A 15,645-nucleotide genomic window follows, 5' to 3' on the forward strand; every position below is an offset into this window, starting at 1 on the left:
TCTGTTCCCAGGGGAAGCTTCTTCCAATCCACTAATGGGCAAGGATAGTCTTAAACTCTCATACTTCATCGTTTATATCCCACTAAAACAATATTGTTTTACTGCTGTCTAATGTAGCACTAGATACTCATTATCCATAGAAATATCTGACTTAAAAAAAAATCCTATTTGGCTCTTTGCTTCAAAGATTCCTAGCGGCAGGATGTTCCACAGGTTAACTGTGCTCCCCCCCCCCACAAGGTTTTTCCTTGTCAGTTTCAGATTTGCTGCTATTCTGTTTCACTGAACATACTTTCCTTCTTTTATTATATGAAGGACAATAAAAGCATCTTTTTACCTTTTCTGTACCTCTTATTTTATATACTGCTATCCTTTCTTTTATGCTTCATCTTTAGACTAGGAATTTCTAGTCTGAAATTCATCTCCCAACTTTCTGCCTGTTCACCTACCTTTGTCAGGTCCATCTGAAGTTCTTAGTTATCTTCTAGTTCCAACTAACCTAAACTTTGTATAGCTGTTCACTTAGTTACCTCTTTGTCGTCCTTCTCCCCACCCCATCTGTCTATTTTGTCGAACTTTGTTTCCTGTCTGTCATGTATCGTTTGAGCTCTTTGGGACAGGCATGATTGTCTTTTTTCATGTTTGTACCCATGCCTGGCACAATGGTACTCTGATCCTTTTTTGGGGCTGATAGGTGCTATCATAATGCAACAAATTATCTGTGAAACTTATTACCTCACTGGTCACCACCTTTTTCTGTTCATTAGTACATATATTTAAACAGGTAGTCCTGGCATTAAGCCTTGTGGCCCCCTGCTACTAATCTTTTTGCCATGTTCAAAACTGTCCATTTATTCCTATTCTCCGTTTTGTCTCCTTAGCCAGTTTCTAATACCTGGCAGTAAGGTTAAAAAGCAACCATGTGACTCTGTAATTTCTTCACCAGTCTCTTGTGAGGATCTTTTACAGAAGTTCTTGAAAGGCCAAACAGTTTCAGCTGGTTCTCCTTTAGACACTATTTAGTTGATGCGTTCAAAGGATTCTGATAGCTTAGAAAGGCATTATTTTTATAGAAGGTAAGCTGATTGGTCTATCATATGTTCATCTGGTTGGTCTCTAATTCTGATTTTAATTATCACTTCAATCAGTTTGCCAAGTACTGAAAGATTTACTAGTCAGTAGTTCTCAATATCTGCCATAGCATCTATTTTTTTTTTAAAGCTATTTTTCAGTTCTCTCAGGGTAACTGCTCCTAAAGATTGCAATTTGTTACAGCACCTTCATTAGCAATTCGTAGTTCGTTCAGAACTCTTGGATGTATAACATCTGGGCCTATTGACTTCTCTTAGTTTCTGTGTATTGTAACACCTTCTCTGTGAATGTTTGTCTCTTATATTACCTCATCTTTGTTACCTGACAAAAGTAGGTCTGAGGTATCTGTCTTGTCAACATAGTCTGTAGTGAAGAGTCATGCAAAGAAATAACTTTGCTTTTCTACAGCGTCCTTATGAGCTTCAGTTGCTTCCTATGGGCGTAGCATCTCACAAACTGCAGTCCTCTGATCTATATACTTCAGCTATTGCACTACAAGTTCCTTTTAGCCCTCCTAATTGCAGTTTTACATTTCATCTGCTATAGCTTATGCTCATTTCTATTGTCTTCCAGGTTTGGATTTCCACTTTCTGAAGGATATCTGTTTAGCTCAAATATCCCTTGATCCGTGCCATTTAGCCAACCATAGTTACGGCTTATTTTTTTTCTTGCCTTCCTAGTTCCTTTTCTCTTTAAAGGTATGTGTGTATTCTGAGAGGTATGCTTTAGTAGCCTCCATGACAAGTCTAAGGACTCTGATTTTACTTTCCAGTTTAGAGTCTTTCTTGACTAGATAGTGCACTTTCTGAAATTCAATACTCATTATTGGTATGATGTTTGAGAGTATCTAACTTATTTATATTGTGGTTGCTATTAGGGGGCTCAACTGTGGTTGCTACTTGAATAAAATCCTTACTTAAGACTGAGATGGACCTCTCAGTGTGCGCTAGAACTAGCTGGTCCGAAAAGCAATTGTTTAAGGCATAGAGAAGCAACTTGATGGGTCTTTGTGCAGATGCTTAAAATAGCCCATTATTACTGTTGCTGCCTCTCTTAATCAGGAATCCAGTATAGAACCTACTGGTGTATTTTTATGACTTGGAATTTTTACCCATTCAAATTCTGCTGTATGTTCCCTATCACTTAAATTGTCTCTCTAAGTTCTAAAGAATCTCTTGGATATCGTATGCTCTCCTGCACCTCTACCATTTAATTTGTTCTTCTGTAATTTATAGCCAGGTATTGCAGTATCCCATTGGCTTCTTCACGCCCACCCCTTTTCTCCAGCAAGTCTAAGGCAATCCCTCCAAGGCAGGGTTGAGACATGCTAGTGAGGCAAGGAGGCTTGCACTGTGTCGTCTGACCCTGTTCTATGCTTAAAGACTCCATTTTCTAGGACTCTTCACCAGTATTGAAATTGCGGAGATGAATCTGAACCCGCAGCCATCGATAAAAATAGTAATGAATATGCTGTTTGCTTATTATCTCATACAGAAAAGAGGGTCCTTTTGAGGGAACTTTTATGTGCATGTATTTAAATTTTAAAATTGTTTCAGATTTTGCCAGAAATGATATACAGTAGATGTGAATTTCTTTTTTAGGCAATAATGAATCAAACTGACAAAAATCAAGAGGAAGTTCCTTCATACCTTAATGACGAACCACCAGAAGGTAGATACAAAGTTTCTGTTATCTTTTTATTTGATGGTAAGAAAATGAGCTGAAGAGCAGTGCATTTCTGAAAAGAATGACTGTGAGAATAATTTATCCCTGCACGCAAGGATTAAGCTAAGTACTCTAATTTGTTTTAATGACATTCTTTTATTGCTGCTAGCCCTGAAGAACTAACACATTTAAGATTGAGTGAGTAGACTTCTATTCTGTCTGCACAACAACAGAATTGTTTACTAAGTAAAATTTATTGCCCAGTGCAAACCCATTGAAGGCAGGGAGGTTGCACAAGTATTAAAAGGCATAGTTTTAAGACTGAGTTTGCATTATTGTAACTGAGAGCACAATTTGCCAGTTGAACCTTTATTACTAGTGTTAATGTGTGAGATGGAAAGAGCTCAGTTTGACTTTCAGATCCTAGGCTGTATTTGAAGGGCTGGCAGCTTAAAGAAAAAGATCTTGTTAAAATACGTCTGATTCAGGAATCATTGAGACAAACATTGAAGCTGATGACCAGTTTTGGAATCTGATGATATAAAAGCATCTTATTCAATATCTGTTGACTTTAACCAAAATCAAATCTGTTCACTTATTCTGATGAGCTTTTTCTTCTGTTAGTGCTGCAGAGGAGAAATATGGCTGTAGGCGAGTGAGCTGGATTTTTTTCTTGGTTGCACATCAGCAGAATTATTAACTGAGTTCTGTTTGTAGAATTGTCTGGCATGTAATCTCCTAAAACCAAACACTTCTTGAGCAGCCAGGTTGTCTCTGTTGTGCTGGGTTGTTTTCCTCACAATCCGAGCATACTTGCTCTGGAGATCACTGAGTGGCAAACACTGAACCCAGAATCCCATGTTCTTTAGTCACGCTTCAAAATATAATAGTACTTGAAAGCTATATTTGTGTGCAGGCTTTTTCTAGGTTGTAGAAAAAGCTAAGGCTGTAAGAAAACTGAGTGGCATTGCGGCCTGGTGCAGGAGGTTTCAATGCCACTTACATTTGGCTCACCCACCCCTTTATCATGAGGCAGATGAGGAAGATAGGGCTGGCTCTGCTTGCTGGCTTGGTTTTGTGCTAAATGCCACTGCTGGCACTTGGCCCTGCTGGCACTAGCCTCGCATTTTGCCTACGTGCAGTTCTGCCGCTGCTAGATGGTGCAAGCTGGGCCCACCAAGCAGCAGTGGTCCTTTGTGACCTTAAGGACTTTGCCTTTTATGGCTGCCCAGTCTCGCCAAGGGATGAGCTTGGGGAGGTCCCAACAAGTGAGGCCAGGTAGGAGCTGGGGCTTTTGCCTGCTCAGGGCTGGGATAGGGGAGCTCCAGTGGTGCCAGTCCCCACCCCACAGGACCTCCAAGGCTCTCTGGGGATGGCTCTGGGGTACAGGTGTTTGTTGTCCGTCCGTCCCCCACACCTAACCTGGGGATTGGAGGAATGGGGGGCAGGGTATCCAGCCCCTTTTAGAGGGTAAAGACCCTGCTGCCAACTCAACATCTAGGCAGTTACAGAACAATAGTTCAGGTCCTGCACACACCTCAAACTGCAACTTTAACAAACTGGCCACAACTTTTGGACCAAAAAATCACAACTTTCTTACAGCATTAGTTACGCATTTAAAATGAAATAAGTTTTTGTTTGCTATTTAGTAGTGCCTCCTAACTATAGAAAGAAGGGGGTCCAGTGGGTTAATATTGTCCTATTGGTAACAGTAGTGAGGGGTAATCGGTACAAAATGCAGGGCTGGCAGGGGAAGAAAAGCAAATTGATTCCCTAGCACAGTGGTTCTCAACCTCTTCCATACTGCAAACCCATGTTACAGCAGCAAAGTCTTGAGACTTCCTTCCTAGCTATAAGGAAAAGGAAGGTGGGTAGGATGTTCTGAGACCTGTTTACAATCCCCACTGTCAAGCCTTTGCACTAGCACAGAGGTGAGCAAACCACGGCCTGCAGGACCCTCTTCCCCGGCCCCTGAGCTCCTGGCCTGGGAGGCTTGCCCCTGGCCCCGCCCCTGCTGTCTCCCCTCCCCCTCAGCCTCAGCACACAATGCTCTGGGCAGCGCAGTTGCAGAGCTGCAGTCTGACCCGGTGCTCTGGGCGGGGTGGCCGTAGCACCATCAGCCCCCGGTACTCCAGGCAGTGCGGTAAGGGGGCCGGGGTGTTGGATAGAGGGCAGGGGAGTTGGGGGTGGTGGTCAGGGGGTAGGGGTGTGGATAGGGGTGGGGAATGGGGGCAGGGGTCCCGGGCGGGCAGTCAGGAAGGGGGGGGGGTTGGATGGGGCAGGGGGGCAAGTCAGGAATGAGAAGGGGGATTGGATGGGGTGGCAGAGGGCAGTCATGGGTGGGAGGTCCAAGGGTGGTCAGGGGACAGGGAGCAGGGGTAGGAGTCCCCGGGGGGGCTGTCATGGGACGGGGGGTTGGATGGGGCAGGAGTCCTGGGGGAGCCGGCGGGGGCTGGATAGGAGGTGGGAGCTGGGCCACGCCTGGCTGTTTGGGGAGACACAGCCTCCCCTAACCGGCCCTCCATACGCTTTTGGAAACCCGATGTGGCCCTCAAGCCAAAAAGTTTGCCCGCCCCTGCTGTAGCATGTTGTACCCAAATTTTAGTTTTTAAAGAGGTACAGTAGAACCTCCGTTACGAACACCTCGGGAATGGAGGTGTTACAAATCATTATGGTGGTTCTTTCAAAAGTTTACAACTGAACATTAATTTAATATAGCTTTGAAACTTTACTATGCAGAAGAAAAATGCTGCTTTTAGCCATTTTAATTTAAATGAAACAAGCACAGAAACGGTTTCCTTACCTTGTCAAATCTTTTTTTAAATTTTCCCTGTATTTTTTTTTAGTAGTTTGTTTAATACAGGACTGTACTTGAATTTTTTGGTCCTCTTCTCCCTCTCCCTCCTCCTCCCCCCCCAGTCAGTTGACCAGTCAGTTTGTAACTCTGGTGTTTGTAACTCCTGAGGTTCTACTGTACTGTTGTTTTTAAGTCCATAGAGAACGGGTTGTATTTAAATGTCCTGCTCAAATTGTGTACATGGGATAGCTCAAGTTAACTTTCGGTCTTTGTGGAAGAAAAATAAGACAGCTGTGCTTTTCTCAGCTTCCTACGTTCATTATCTTGAGCAAGTCAGACAGATTCCCAATTTAACAATGGTATTTTGATCTTTCTCCAAAAATTCTTGAATTACTTAAGGTAAACTCATCTCTTCATCCCTTTTGTCATAAACTAATGTCTCAATCTGGCAACACTCTATTTTGTGGACATCAACTGAGTAGAGAGATGGGAGGGGGAGAGAGAGAGAGAGAGGAAGAAATTAAAGCACTGCCAAAACTGGATAAGAGTGAAGGGGAAAGAGTAGAAGATGAACTGACGGAACAGAGAGAGAAGGGGATAAAAACACCATGGAGGAGATACTGCTCATTTGTTAACAAAAAGATGGCTGAGGAGGAGGATTGCAGAGAGGAATGCTATTCTCTCCCCCCGTTTGCGCCCCCCCCCCCGAAACGGAGTATGGAGGGTAAAGATGTTCAGACTGAACGTAAGGAAGAGAATAAACACTTGCGGGGGGTTTTCCCCTGTGTAACCTTGTATTTGGGTTGACAGAACTGGTCAGAGGGGAGATAATGTATGAAATGGTAAATAAAAATCTTGCAGGTATTTTAGGGATTTTTTTAAAAAAAGTCTAACTTGAAAAAATGCCAATTTGAACTAGCTATAAACACCCCAATTAGTTGAGTAAAAATATTTATTACAAATTGTTTCCCAATCAAATTAATTCAGTCTTAATCATGAAGGCATGATATTACTTACTCTCTCTGTTATGAAAGTGAAATCCATTGGATTCAGTGGACTTTCGTTTTATGTCAGAGTTTCATTTTTGTATCTTAAATCTTAGTGGGCTATGTTCTGGTGTTATTCTGTGAGTGTTACCATTGGCTTCAGTAGGACTGTCTGCGAGGAAAGGAATTTCTTAACCTGTGCATGGGTGTCAGAATTGGACCCTAAACTAGTGCTCACATGGCTGATGTTAATTGGAGTGGGGGGAGGAAATGGAATAGAACTTCTAAGCAGGGCAAAAGTTCTGAGGATGACCTTTCGGTTTCCAGTGCAGACTTCATAGTTTATGTACTTACTTATGCAGCTTCTGTAATTAAATGTTTAAGTTGTCCTGAAGAAATTTTCTGGCCTTACATGTCATATGGGGCCTTCATATCTGATGCAATTCTAAAAATTTATCACTTTAAAGAGATGGCTAAACATGGATGCCTGCCAGTTTCAGTCTTGGCATGAAGATCAGTTCTCTAAGAATTTCTTGGCAGGCTTCTCTTTTGAGGAAAGGCTTAGTTCTAAGGTCACTTGACCAAGCGTCTTTTGTAAAGCGATGGCATAAAGGGCTTCCAAATTCTACAAACGTGACACCTGGCTAGTCCCAGGAGGTTCAACAACAAAAAACGGTTACTCACCTTCTCGCAACTGTTGTTCTTCGAGAAGTGGTGTTCATGTCCATTCCAATCAGGTGCGTGCACATGCGCAATAGCCAGAAGATTTTTCCCCTAGCAGCATCCGTGGGGTCAGCCTGGGTGCCCCCTGGAGTTGCGCCTTCATAGTGCCCAATAAAGGGCCCTGCCGACCAGCCACTCCCTCAGTTCCTTCTTGCCAGCTACTCCGACGGAGGGGTAGGAGGTTGGGTATTGGAATGGACCTGAACAACACATCTTGAAGTACAACAGTTATGAGAAGGTGAGTAACTGTTTTTTCTTCAAGTGCTTGTTCATGTCAATTCCAGTCAGGTGGCTCTCAAGCCCAAGTTCAGGAGGCGGGGTCAGAGTTATCCACTGACTGGAGCACTGCTCTACCAAAGGCTGCATCTTCTCTGGCATACTGAGTAATCGCATAGTGCGTGGTGAAAGTGTGAATGGAAGGCCACGTTGCCGTTCTGCAGATTTCCTGAGTGGGAACCTGAGCCAGGAACGTTGTTGTTGAAGCCCGCACCCTGGTGGAATGCGCAGTGATTGGAGGTGCAGGAACTCCCGCCAGGTTGTAGCACTTACAAATGCTGGATGTGCTCCATGATGAAATGCATTGTGACGACACAGGCAGACCTTTCATTCTGCCCGCCACCCCCACGAATAACTGGACCGATTTTCTGAACGGCTTCATTCTCTCAATGTAGAAGGCTAGTGCCCTATGGACATCCAGTGACTGAAGTCTCTGTTCCCTGCCACTAGAATGCGGCTTAGGGTAGAATACCAGGCGAAAGATGTCGTAGTTGATGTGAAACTGTGATACAACCCTTGGTAGGAAAGCAGGATGAGGTCTGAGCTGAACCTTGTCCTTATAGAACACAGTGTAGGGCCTCTGATGTGAGGGCCTGAAGTTCAGACGCTTCTCCTGGCCGAGGTTATCACTACCAGGAATGCGACCTTGTAAAAGGGGTAGAGCAGGGAGCACAACGCCAAGGGTTCAAAGGGCGATCCCATGAGTCTAGAAAGGACCAGGTTGAGGTCCCAAGCTGGGACAGGCTGCTGGACATGAGGATATAGCCTGTCGAGTCCTTTTTGGAAACCGGTTGACCATCGGGTTAGTAAAGACAGAGCGGCCCTCCACGCCTAGGTGGAAGGCCGAGATGGCAGCCAAGTGAACCCTTACTGATGATATTGAAAGCCCTTGCTGCTTCAGATGGAGGAGGTAGTCCAGAATAAGCGGCACTGAGGCCAGTGTTGGGAACGAATGGTGCTGTGCTGACCAGATTGAAAATCTCTTCCACTTGGCAAAGTAGGTAGCTCTCGTACAGGGTTTCCTGCTGCCAAGGAGGACTTGTCTAACCTGATCTGAACAGGGACGCTCCACCGGGTTCAGCCATGGAGCTTCCATGCCATGAGGTGCAGAACCTGAGACTTGGATGTTGGAGATGACCATGATATTGTGTCAGAAGGTCTGGGGATAGCAGCAGGGCAACTGGAGCTTCTGCGGACATATCTAGGAGAGATGTGTATCAGCTCCAGCCTGGCCCCGCCAGCACTATCAATATGACCTGAGCTCATTCCCTCCAGATCTTGAGGAGTACCTTGTGAACAAGCGGTATGGGCAGAAAGGCAGGCATATAGGAGACAACTTCCCCATGGGAGGAGGAATGTGTCTGCTCTGGAGCCCAGGCTGTGATTTTGGAAGGAGCAGAACTGCTGGCACTTCCTGTTGCATTGCATGGTGAATAGGTCTATTTGGGGAAATCCCCACCTCTGGAAGATTGAATTCGTGACATCCGAGTGAAGGGACCACTTGTGGCTGTGAAAGGACCTGCTGAGGTGGTCCGCCAGCTTATTCTGTACCCCAGGGAAGTCCGACGCTGTAGGTGTGTTGAATGTTCTACATACGTCCCACAACATGAGGGCTTCCTGGCCCGGGGAGAGGAACCTGCATCCCCCTGTTTGTTGATATAGAACATTGCCCTTGTGTTGTCCATCATAACTGATACACATTGTCCCGTTAAGTATGCCCGGAAGGCCTGGCACGCCAGGCGCACCACTCTCAGCTCTCTGACGTTGATGTGGAGAGCCAGATCCGCCTGAGACCAGAGACCTGCAGTCTCCTAGATGTGCTCCCAAGTCTGATGTGTCCATCATTAGCAAAAGAGACGACTGAACTGGAGAAGGGGACTCCTGAGCACGCCTCCTGAGGGTCGAGCCACCACAGGAGGGAGTCGAGGACCAGGTGAGGCAGGGTCATGATCCTGTCCCAGCTGTCCTGGGCTGGTCAGTACACCGATGATAACCATGACTGGAGCAGTTGGAGCCTGAGTCTGGCATGCTGCACCATGTAGGTATAGGAAGCTATGTGACCCAGAAGCTTCAGGCAGTTTCTTGCTGTGGTTGTGGGAAACTGTCTGAGACCTAGAATGATACTGGCCAGGGTTTGGAACCTCGCTTCCAGCTGGTATGCCCTGGCTTGGATTGAGTCCAGTACTGCCCCAATAAACTCTATTCTCTGACTGGGGGACGAAGTTGATTTTCTTTTGTTTTAGAAGGAGATTGTTGAAGGTGGCCCTGATAAATTTGACTTGAGCTTACACTTGGTGAAGACTTGAGGTGCTGCTGACAGGCCGAACAGAAGAATGGTAAATTGGTAGTGGGTATTGTTCACCACAAACCTGAGGTACTTCCTGTGGGGCTGAGTGATCGCAATATGAAAGTATTCAGAGTAACAGCCGTGTTAGTCTGTATTCGCAAAAAGAAAAGGAGTACTTGTGGCACCTTAGAGACTAACCAATTTATTAGAGCATAAGCTTTCGTGAGCTACAGCTCACTTCCTCAGATGCAAAATCTGAGGAAGTGAGCTGTAGCTCACGAAAGCTTATGCTCTAATAAATTGGTTAGTCTCTAAGGTGCCACAAGTACTCCTTTTCTTAATATGAAAGTAAGCATTCTTCAAGTCGAGGGCAGCATACCAGTCTACTAGATCCAAGGGGTGATGGAGGTCAACGAGACCATGAGGAATTTGAGTTCCTTCCTGAATTTGTTGAGTTCTCGCAGGTCCAGGATGTGCCTGAGGCTGCCTTTGGCTTTTGGTATTAGGAAATAACGGGAATAAAAGCCCTCGCCCCTGTGCTACTGAGGAACCTCCTCCACTGCCCCTAAAGATAGGAGTGACTGCACCTCCTGGATAAGGAGCTGCTCGTGAGAAGGGTCCCTGAAGAGGGACAGGGAAGTGGGGGTGGAAGGGCAGGAGGGCACAGAATTGGATGGGGTATCCCCTCTACCATGCGGAGCACCCAGCAGTCTGAGGTGATACGGGATCATGCCCAGTAGAAAGGGGGTAGTGGGACGAGAAGGTAAGGCGGGGTGGATCCAGTCTTTGTGGTACACCATCCCAGACTATGCCTTCAAAAGGCCGGTTTGGGCCCTGAAGACCAGCTTGGGGCGTCCCAAGCCCTGGCCAGAGGGTTGACATGGCCTTCTCCTGTTGGTCCTGTTTCTCCTCCTGGACCCGTCCTGGCAGTTCTGGTGACTGAACTTCTGAGGAGGCTGTGGACGGAAGTGTGTCTGCTGCGTTGACGGTGTATAGAGGCCCAAGGACGTGAAGGTGGCTCTGGAGTCCTTTAGGCTGTTTAGCCTCTTGTCCGTTTTCTCAGAAAAGAGTCTCCCCCTCAAAAGGCAGGTCTTGTAAAGTCTGGTCTCCCCTATGGAGTCCAGCAGAAACCTGGAGCCATGAGCCCCTTCTCATGGCTACACCTGTGGCCATAACCCTGGTGGCAGCATCTGCGCCATCAAGTGCTGCCTGCAGGGACGCCCTGGATATCCGTCTCCACTCCTCGACCAAAGCTGAAAATTCAGCTTTCGGAGTCTGAGGGGAGCAACTCCGTGAATTTAGTCATGTCCGTAATTGTCTTTATAAATGTAAGGTGATACCAGGAAGGGCCAGAGGGGGCCAGGATGTCAGCCATAGGATCTGCATCATCTACCACTTCCTTCGCCTTATTGCCCAGACCCTGGGGGACCTGGCACAGCAACTGCTTTAACATCCTGGAGTCTTCCAGAGCTGGGGCTACGGAAGGGCCTCATCTGGTGAAGAGGAGGAGCCAGAGGAGGAGGTTGCTCTCTACCATCCCCACCCGAGGGATCTTGTGACCCGGAGGGGACTGTGGTCGGTTGGCCCGGTCCCAGTGCCGTGAAGGGTTGTGGGTATTGGTGCCGATGTCGGATCCCGGGCCAGTGCAGACACCTGGTGTAGCATCTGCACCGGGGTCTTCGTGACGATGCTGGTGCCGAAGGTGCAGCCAGCGCTGTCGCAATGAGCCGCTGACACCTCCAGTGTCGAGGGCGGCGCTACAGTTGGTGCCGATGATGGTGTCACGGCCAACAGCGTTGATGCCGTCATGGCGGAACAAACATTGCGGACGCCACTGATGCAGCTCCTGAGCGGAATCCTTGGCTCTGACCCTGGCCTTGATGGAAAGCCCACGGAGTCCAAAAGAGCCAGGCTCTGCCATTGTGAGGGCCACTGCATCAGGCAGGACCTTCTATGGTGCCTTGAGCTGGACCGTCCGCTCCTACTACAGTCAGAGCGGTACGACTGCGACTCTCCTGTTTCAGAATAGGAGATCCAGGGCAGCGCTGCACCTCTCATTGTAGAGCGTTGGGAGCCTGGGGACCGACTGCGCTCCCTGGATGGAGGCGCTGGCATCGGTGGGTGATGGGGATCAGCATGACGACATCACCGGCTTTTCCTTTGACTGAACGGAGTGCTGGGATGGAGCCTGTGGTGCCGGGGCATCCTCCTGCCTTGGGGACAAGAATGGCGCCGTGAGTCTCAGCAGGTCCTGCGCCACCTCAAAAGCCTCTGGTGAGGGGTTCAGTGAGTGTGATGGGCCCGGACTCGACTGCCTCACTTGGGCAGGAGTCGACGTAGCCCCACTGTGAGCTTCAGAACCGTGGCCCGACTGAGGTGCCACAGATGGCTGGTCCCTGGATCTTGACAAGGGGGATCGGCCTTTTTCCATCCTCTTCTTCTGCGCCAGCCATTGGGACTGGTGCCGAAGGCTGGAGTGCTCCTGAGAGACTTCATGACTGTGCCGAGCCTCCTGGGCAGTGTCTTGTCTGTCTTTGCCCCAGCTCTGGAAGACTCCAGGAAGATGGCACTGGAGTGCTCTGTGCCAAAGACGTACTGGGAGTGGGATCCCCGGCACCTGGGTCCGACTGAAGTTGCAGAGCTGCCTCCATGAGGAGGATTTTAAGCCGCTGCTCCCTCTCTTCAAGAGTTCTCAGTCAGAATTCACAACAGATCTTGCAGCAGTCTTTTTGGTGACCCTCGTCCAGAAACAGGAGGTGTGGGGATCACTGTTAGGCATGTGCTTCGCGCGGTCCTGGCAAGTCTTGAAGCCCAGGGATCGTGGCATGCCCCAGTGACAAATGAAGGGGGGAATCCCCCGTAACTGAAACCTATAAGTGAACTAACTATGCTATACTAACCATCTAGAACTAACTGTTGAAAGCAAAATACGAAAGTACTGCTAAGCTGCTTGCCGAAGCAAGAGAAAGGGGAAGTTCCAGCTGCTGTCACTGGCAGTAAGAAGGAACTGAGGGGGTGGCGGGTCAGCAGGGCCCTTTTATTGGGCGCCATGAAGGCCCCACTCAGGGGGCACCCAGGCCAACCCCACGGATGCTGCTAGCGGAAAAATCTTCCGGCTACTGCGCACGTACCTGATTGGAATTGACATGAACAAGCACTCAAAGAAGAGAGGCTGGTTATGAGATTTCTGGGTGAAAAGTACTACAGAATTGTGAAGTGTTTATTGTGTAGAGCAGTGTTGGTTCTAATATGTCTAGTGCTCTCTGCAAACTGGAAAATATAAATACCCTTTGCAGACTGTAGTCATTTTACACCAGCCCTCACTGGAAGCCTTTGTTCTGTAGGCAGCTGATTGTTCTGCATGATTGGTAGAGCCAACATCTTGAACAGGTGCTATGTGCTTATACATTTTCTGCTTAGAATTAATTTAGGAATGTTCTGTGTATTTTTCTTCATTGTAGTGATCAGAAACGAGGCCAGTGAGAAACAGTAAGCTTCATGGAACAGATCTAGAAAATGCCAGTAACTGTGAGGAATATTAGTCATGGCTGCATATCTAACATACAGCACAGGAAGAAATGAAATAACGTTGTTTCCACTGTTAAAACTACATGGTTGTACTAACACATGTACTCAAGTGAAATTAGGTGGCAAATCCTTAGTCAAAAGCCTATTGATAAAGAACCTTGAGGAAAGTAGGATACCAACTTCTTTGCTGTTCCTTTTTCGGCAAATACATTTAATTGCATCTTTCTGGGTTGTTGTGACCGGGACTGTTATGGCCCTTCCTTCTAATGTTAATCTCTATTATGAGTTATGAGTCAATAGCAAATTTCAATAACTAGCTTCAGTGTGGCAAACGCCCTTTTCCTACTCACTCTAAACACATTAATGTTGTTGAGAAGGAGAGTTAGTCAAACTACCTTTTTGACCTCTTGTTACAAGATCTAGAACTCCTCCTGTCATAAGAATCGTTTGTTACTGTAGGATACCAACAGACTGCAATCGAAATGTAAATGATTTTATTTTATTCTCCCTCCCTCTCCCCTGCCCCAAACTTGACAAACTGTTCTTTCAATCTAGGAAACTTCAAGTATATTGTATATTGAAAAGATTTAGTATTAAATATGCCACATAATATCCTTGTATTAAGCAATTCTGAACCTTGAATATCTCCCGGACGGATTGACCAGGGTCTGAGATGTTGAGTCTTAACCAAAATGTGCTCTCTTTGCCGTGTGACTCATGGTGGGTTTTTTTATTTTTTTATTTTAAGTTTAATTTCTCCCTCTTTACTTCTTGTAAACGTCTTACAACTGTAAGTGAATCTCCCACCCTGCTAGAAAGGTTAATGCAAGCTGGCAGCATTTTAATGCCCAAATAGAGGCTACCATGCCCCTCTGCTCTTTTTTTTACCGCAGTTGTTTCCAATACTGAGAGAGCACCTCTTGTCTGAAGTGTTCTAGGGACCTTTATAATGGATATAGAAACTTACATCTCTAAGGCTATGTCTCCACTGTACTGATGCAGCTGCACCACCTTAAGAGCTCTCCATCAACATAATAAAACTCCCCCCAACGAGCAGCGGTAGCGGCGCTCCCACTGATGTAGTGCTGTGTACACTACCGCTTATGCCAGGGTGTTTTTTCACACCCTTGAGCAACATAAGTTTTTTGCTGACATAAATGTAGTGTAGACGTGGCCTAACTCACTGGTTTGACTCTCGCCCGGGTCAGTACTGACTAAAAGCATTATCATTGACTATTCTGTGCCACATGTGAAATGAGTTATAGATCTCCGTTAATTTCCTAGTGCATAAATGTCCACATCACAAAACTCATCATTTCTACTGGCAGTGAGGCCTTGAAAACTGAACTATATTCTAACTGTTCCAAGTCAGGGCTGAGTCCTGTTGGTGGAGCAGTCTGAGAGTGACTGCCTGGGGAGATGCTCACTGTTCTCCCTGCCCTACTCCTCATTCACTTGTTTTCCTGCATGTGCTCTCTATTTCCTTGATTGTTTGTTCCCAGTCATTTCTGCCCTACTTACTGTTTAGCTCCTCTTTGCATCTCTCTTTTTTCTTGGTTCCACTCACCACCATTCACTTGCTCACTTCTCTGTGTGTTGCTTATTTCCCACACAGTTAAATTTTTCTTCCGCTACCTCATCATAAGAGTTATGTAGCTCCTGAACTACTTCATTACTGTGGCCCTTTGTTGGTGCCCTGCTGTCTCTGAAACATGTGTCAGAGAAAGAAGAGCAATAGACTTGGTGAGGACTGAGTACTGTGGGAGGTAAATATTGGCACTGTAGAATGCTGCTTTGGAACATTCTTAGTTTTACTGTGGTATTAATGGAGTAAATTCCAGATGCTGAAAATACCATGCAAACAAATGCTCTCAGTGCCTTTCTGTATGGTGAGACTAGGCTATTTGTCAGGTGTATGTGTGGAAGCTTTTCTAACCCAGCATCTAATAGTGTTGAAAATTGCAAACTGCTCAAAAAGTCCTCTGTTTATAGATGATAACATGCTTCTATAGTTAAGGTTGGGTTAGCATTTCCACTGTAAGTTTACTCTGTCTTTCTCTCTTCATCTCAAAGCTTACATTTAGAAACTTGGAATACTTAAATGTGGGAGGATAATGAGGATGGATTTCCAATTTTAAGCTTACAGAAGCGCAATCTAGTTTAGGATGTTTTCCTATAACTCTGAAGTTTCCTCTTAGTTTGAGAATATTTAGTCGTACCATAAGTACAGAATATGGGCTGCTTATGCAACATTTAGAACATGTAAGGAGCTTTATAAAACACATGGTTCT

General features: G+C 46.3%; 1 protein-coding gene across 2 annotated transcripts in view; it reads left to right on the forward strand.

Annotated features, from left to right (window-relative positions):
• The window catches only part of TMEM263 (transmembrane protein 263), a 33,023-nt gene that overhangs the window by 14,338 nt on the left and 3,040 nt on the right, over window positions 1–15,645 (forward strand). For both annotated transcript variants that reach the window (XM_073324511.2, XM_073324520.2), the window contains one exon: window positions 2,694–2,763. In XM_073324511.2, the coding sequence (XP_073180612.1) occupies window positions 2,700–2,763 (64 nt within the window). In that variant the 5' untranslated portion in view covers window positions 2,694–2,699. The remainder of the gene's footprint in view (window positions 1–2,693; window positions 2,764–15,645) is intronic.

This window comes from Lepidochelys kempii, chromosome 1 (assembly GCF_965140285.1).
Source record: "Lepidochelys kempii isolate rLepKem1 chromosome 1, rLepKem1.hap1, whole genome shotgun sequence".
NCBI lineage: Eukaryota > Metazoa > Chordata > Testudines > Cheloniidae > Lepidochelys > Lepidochelys kempii.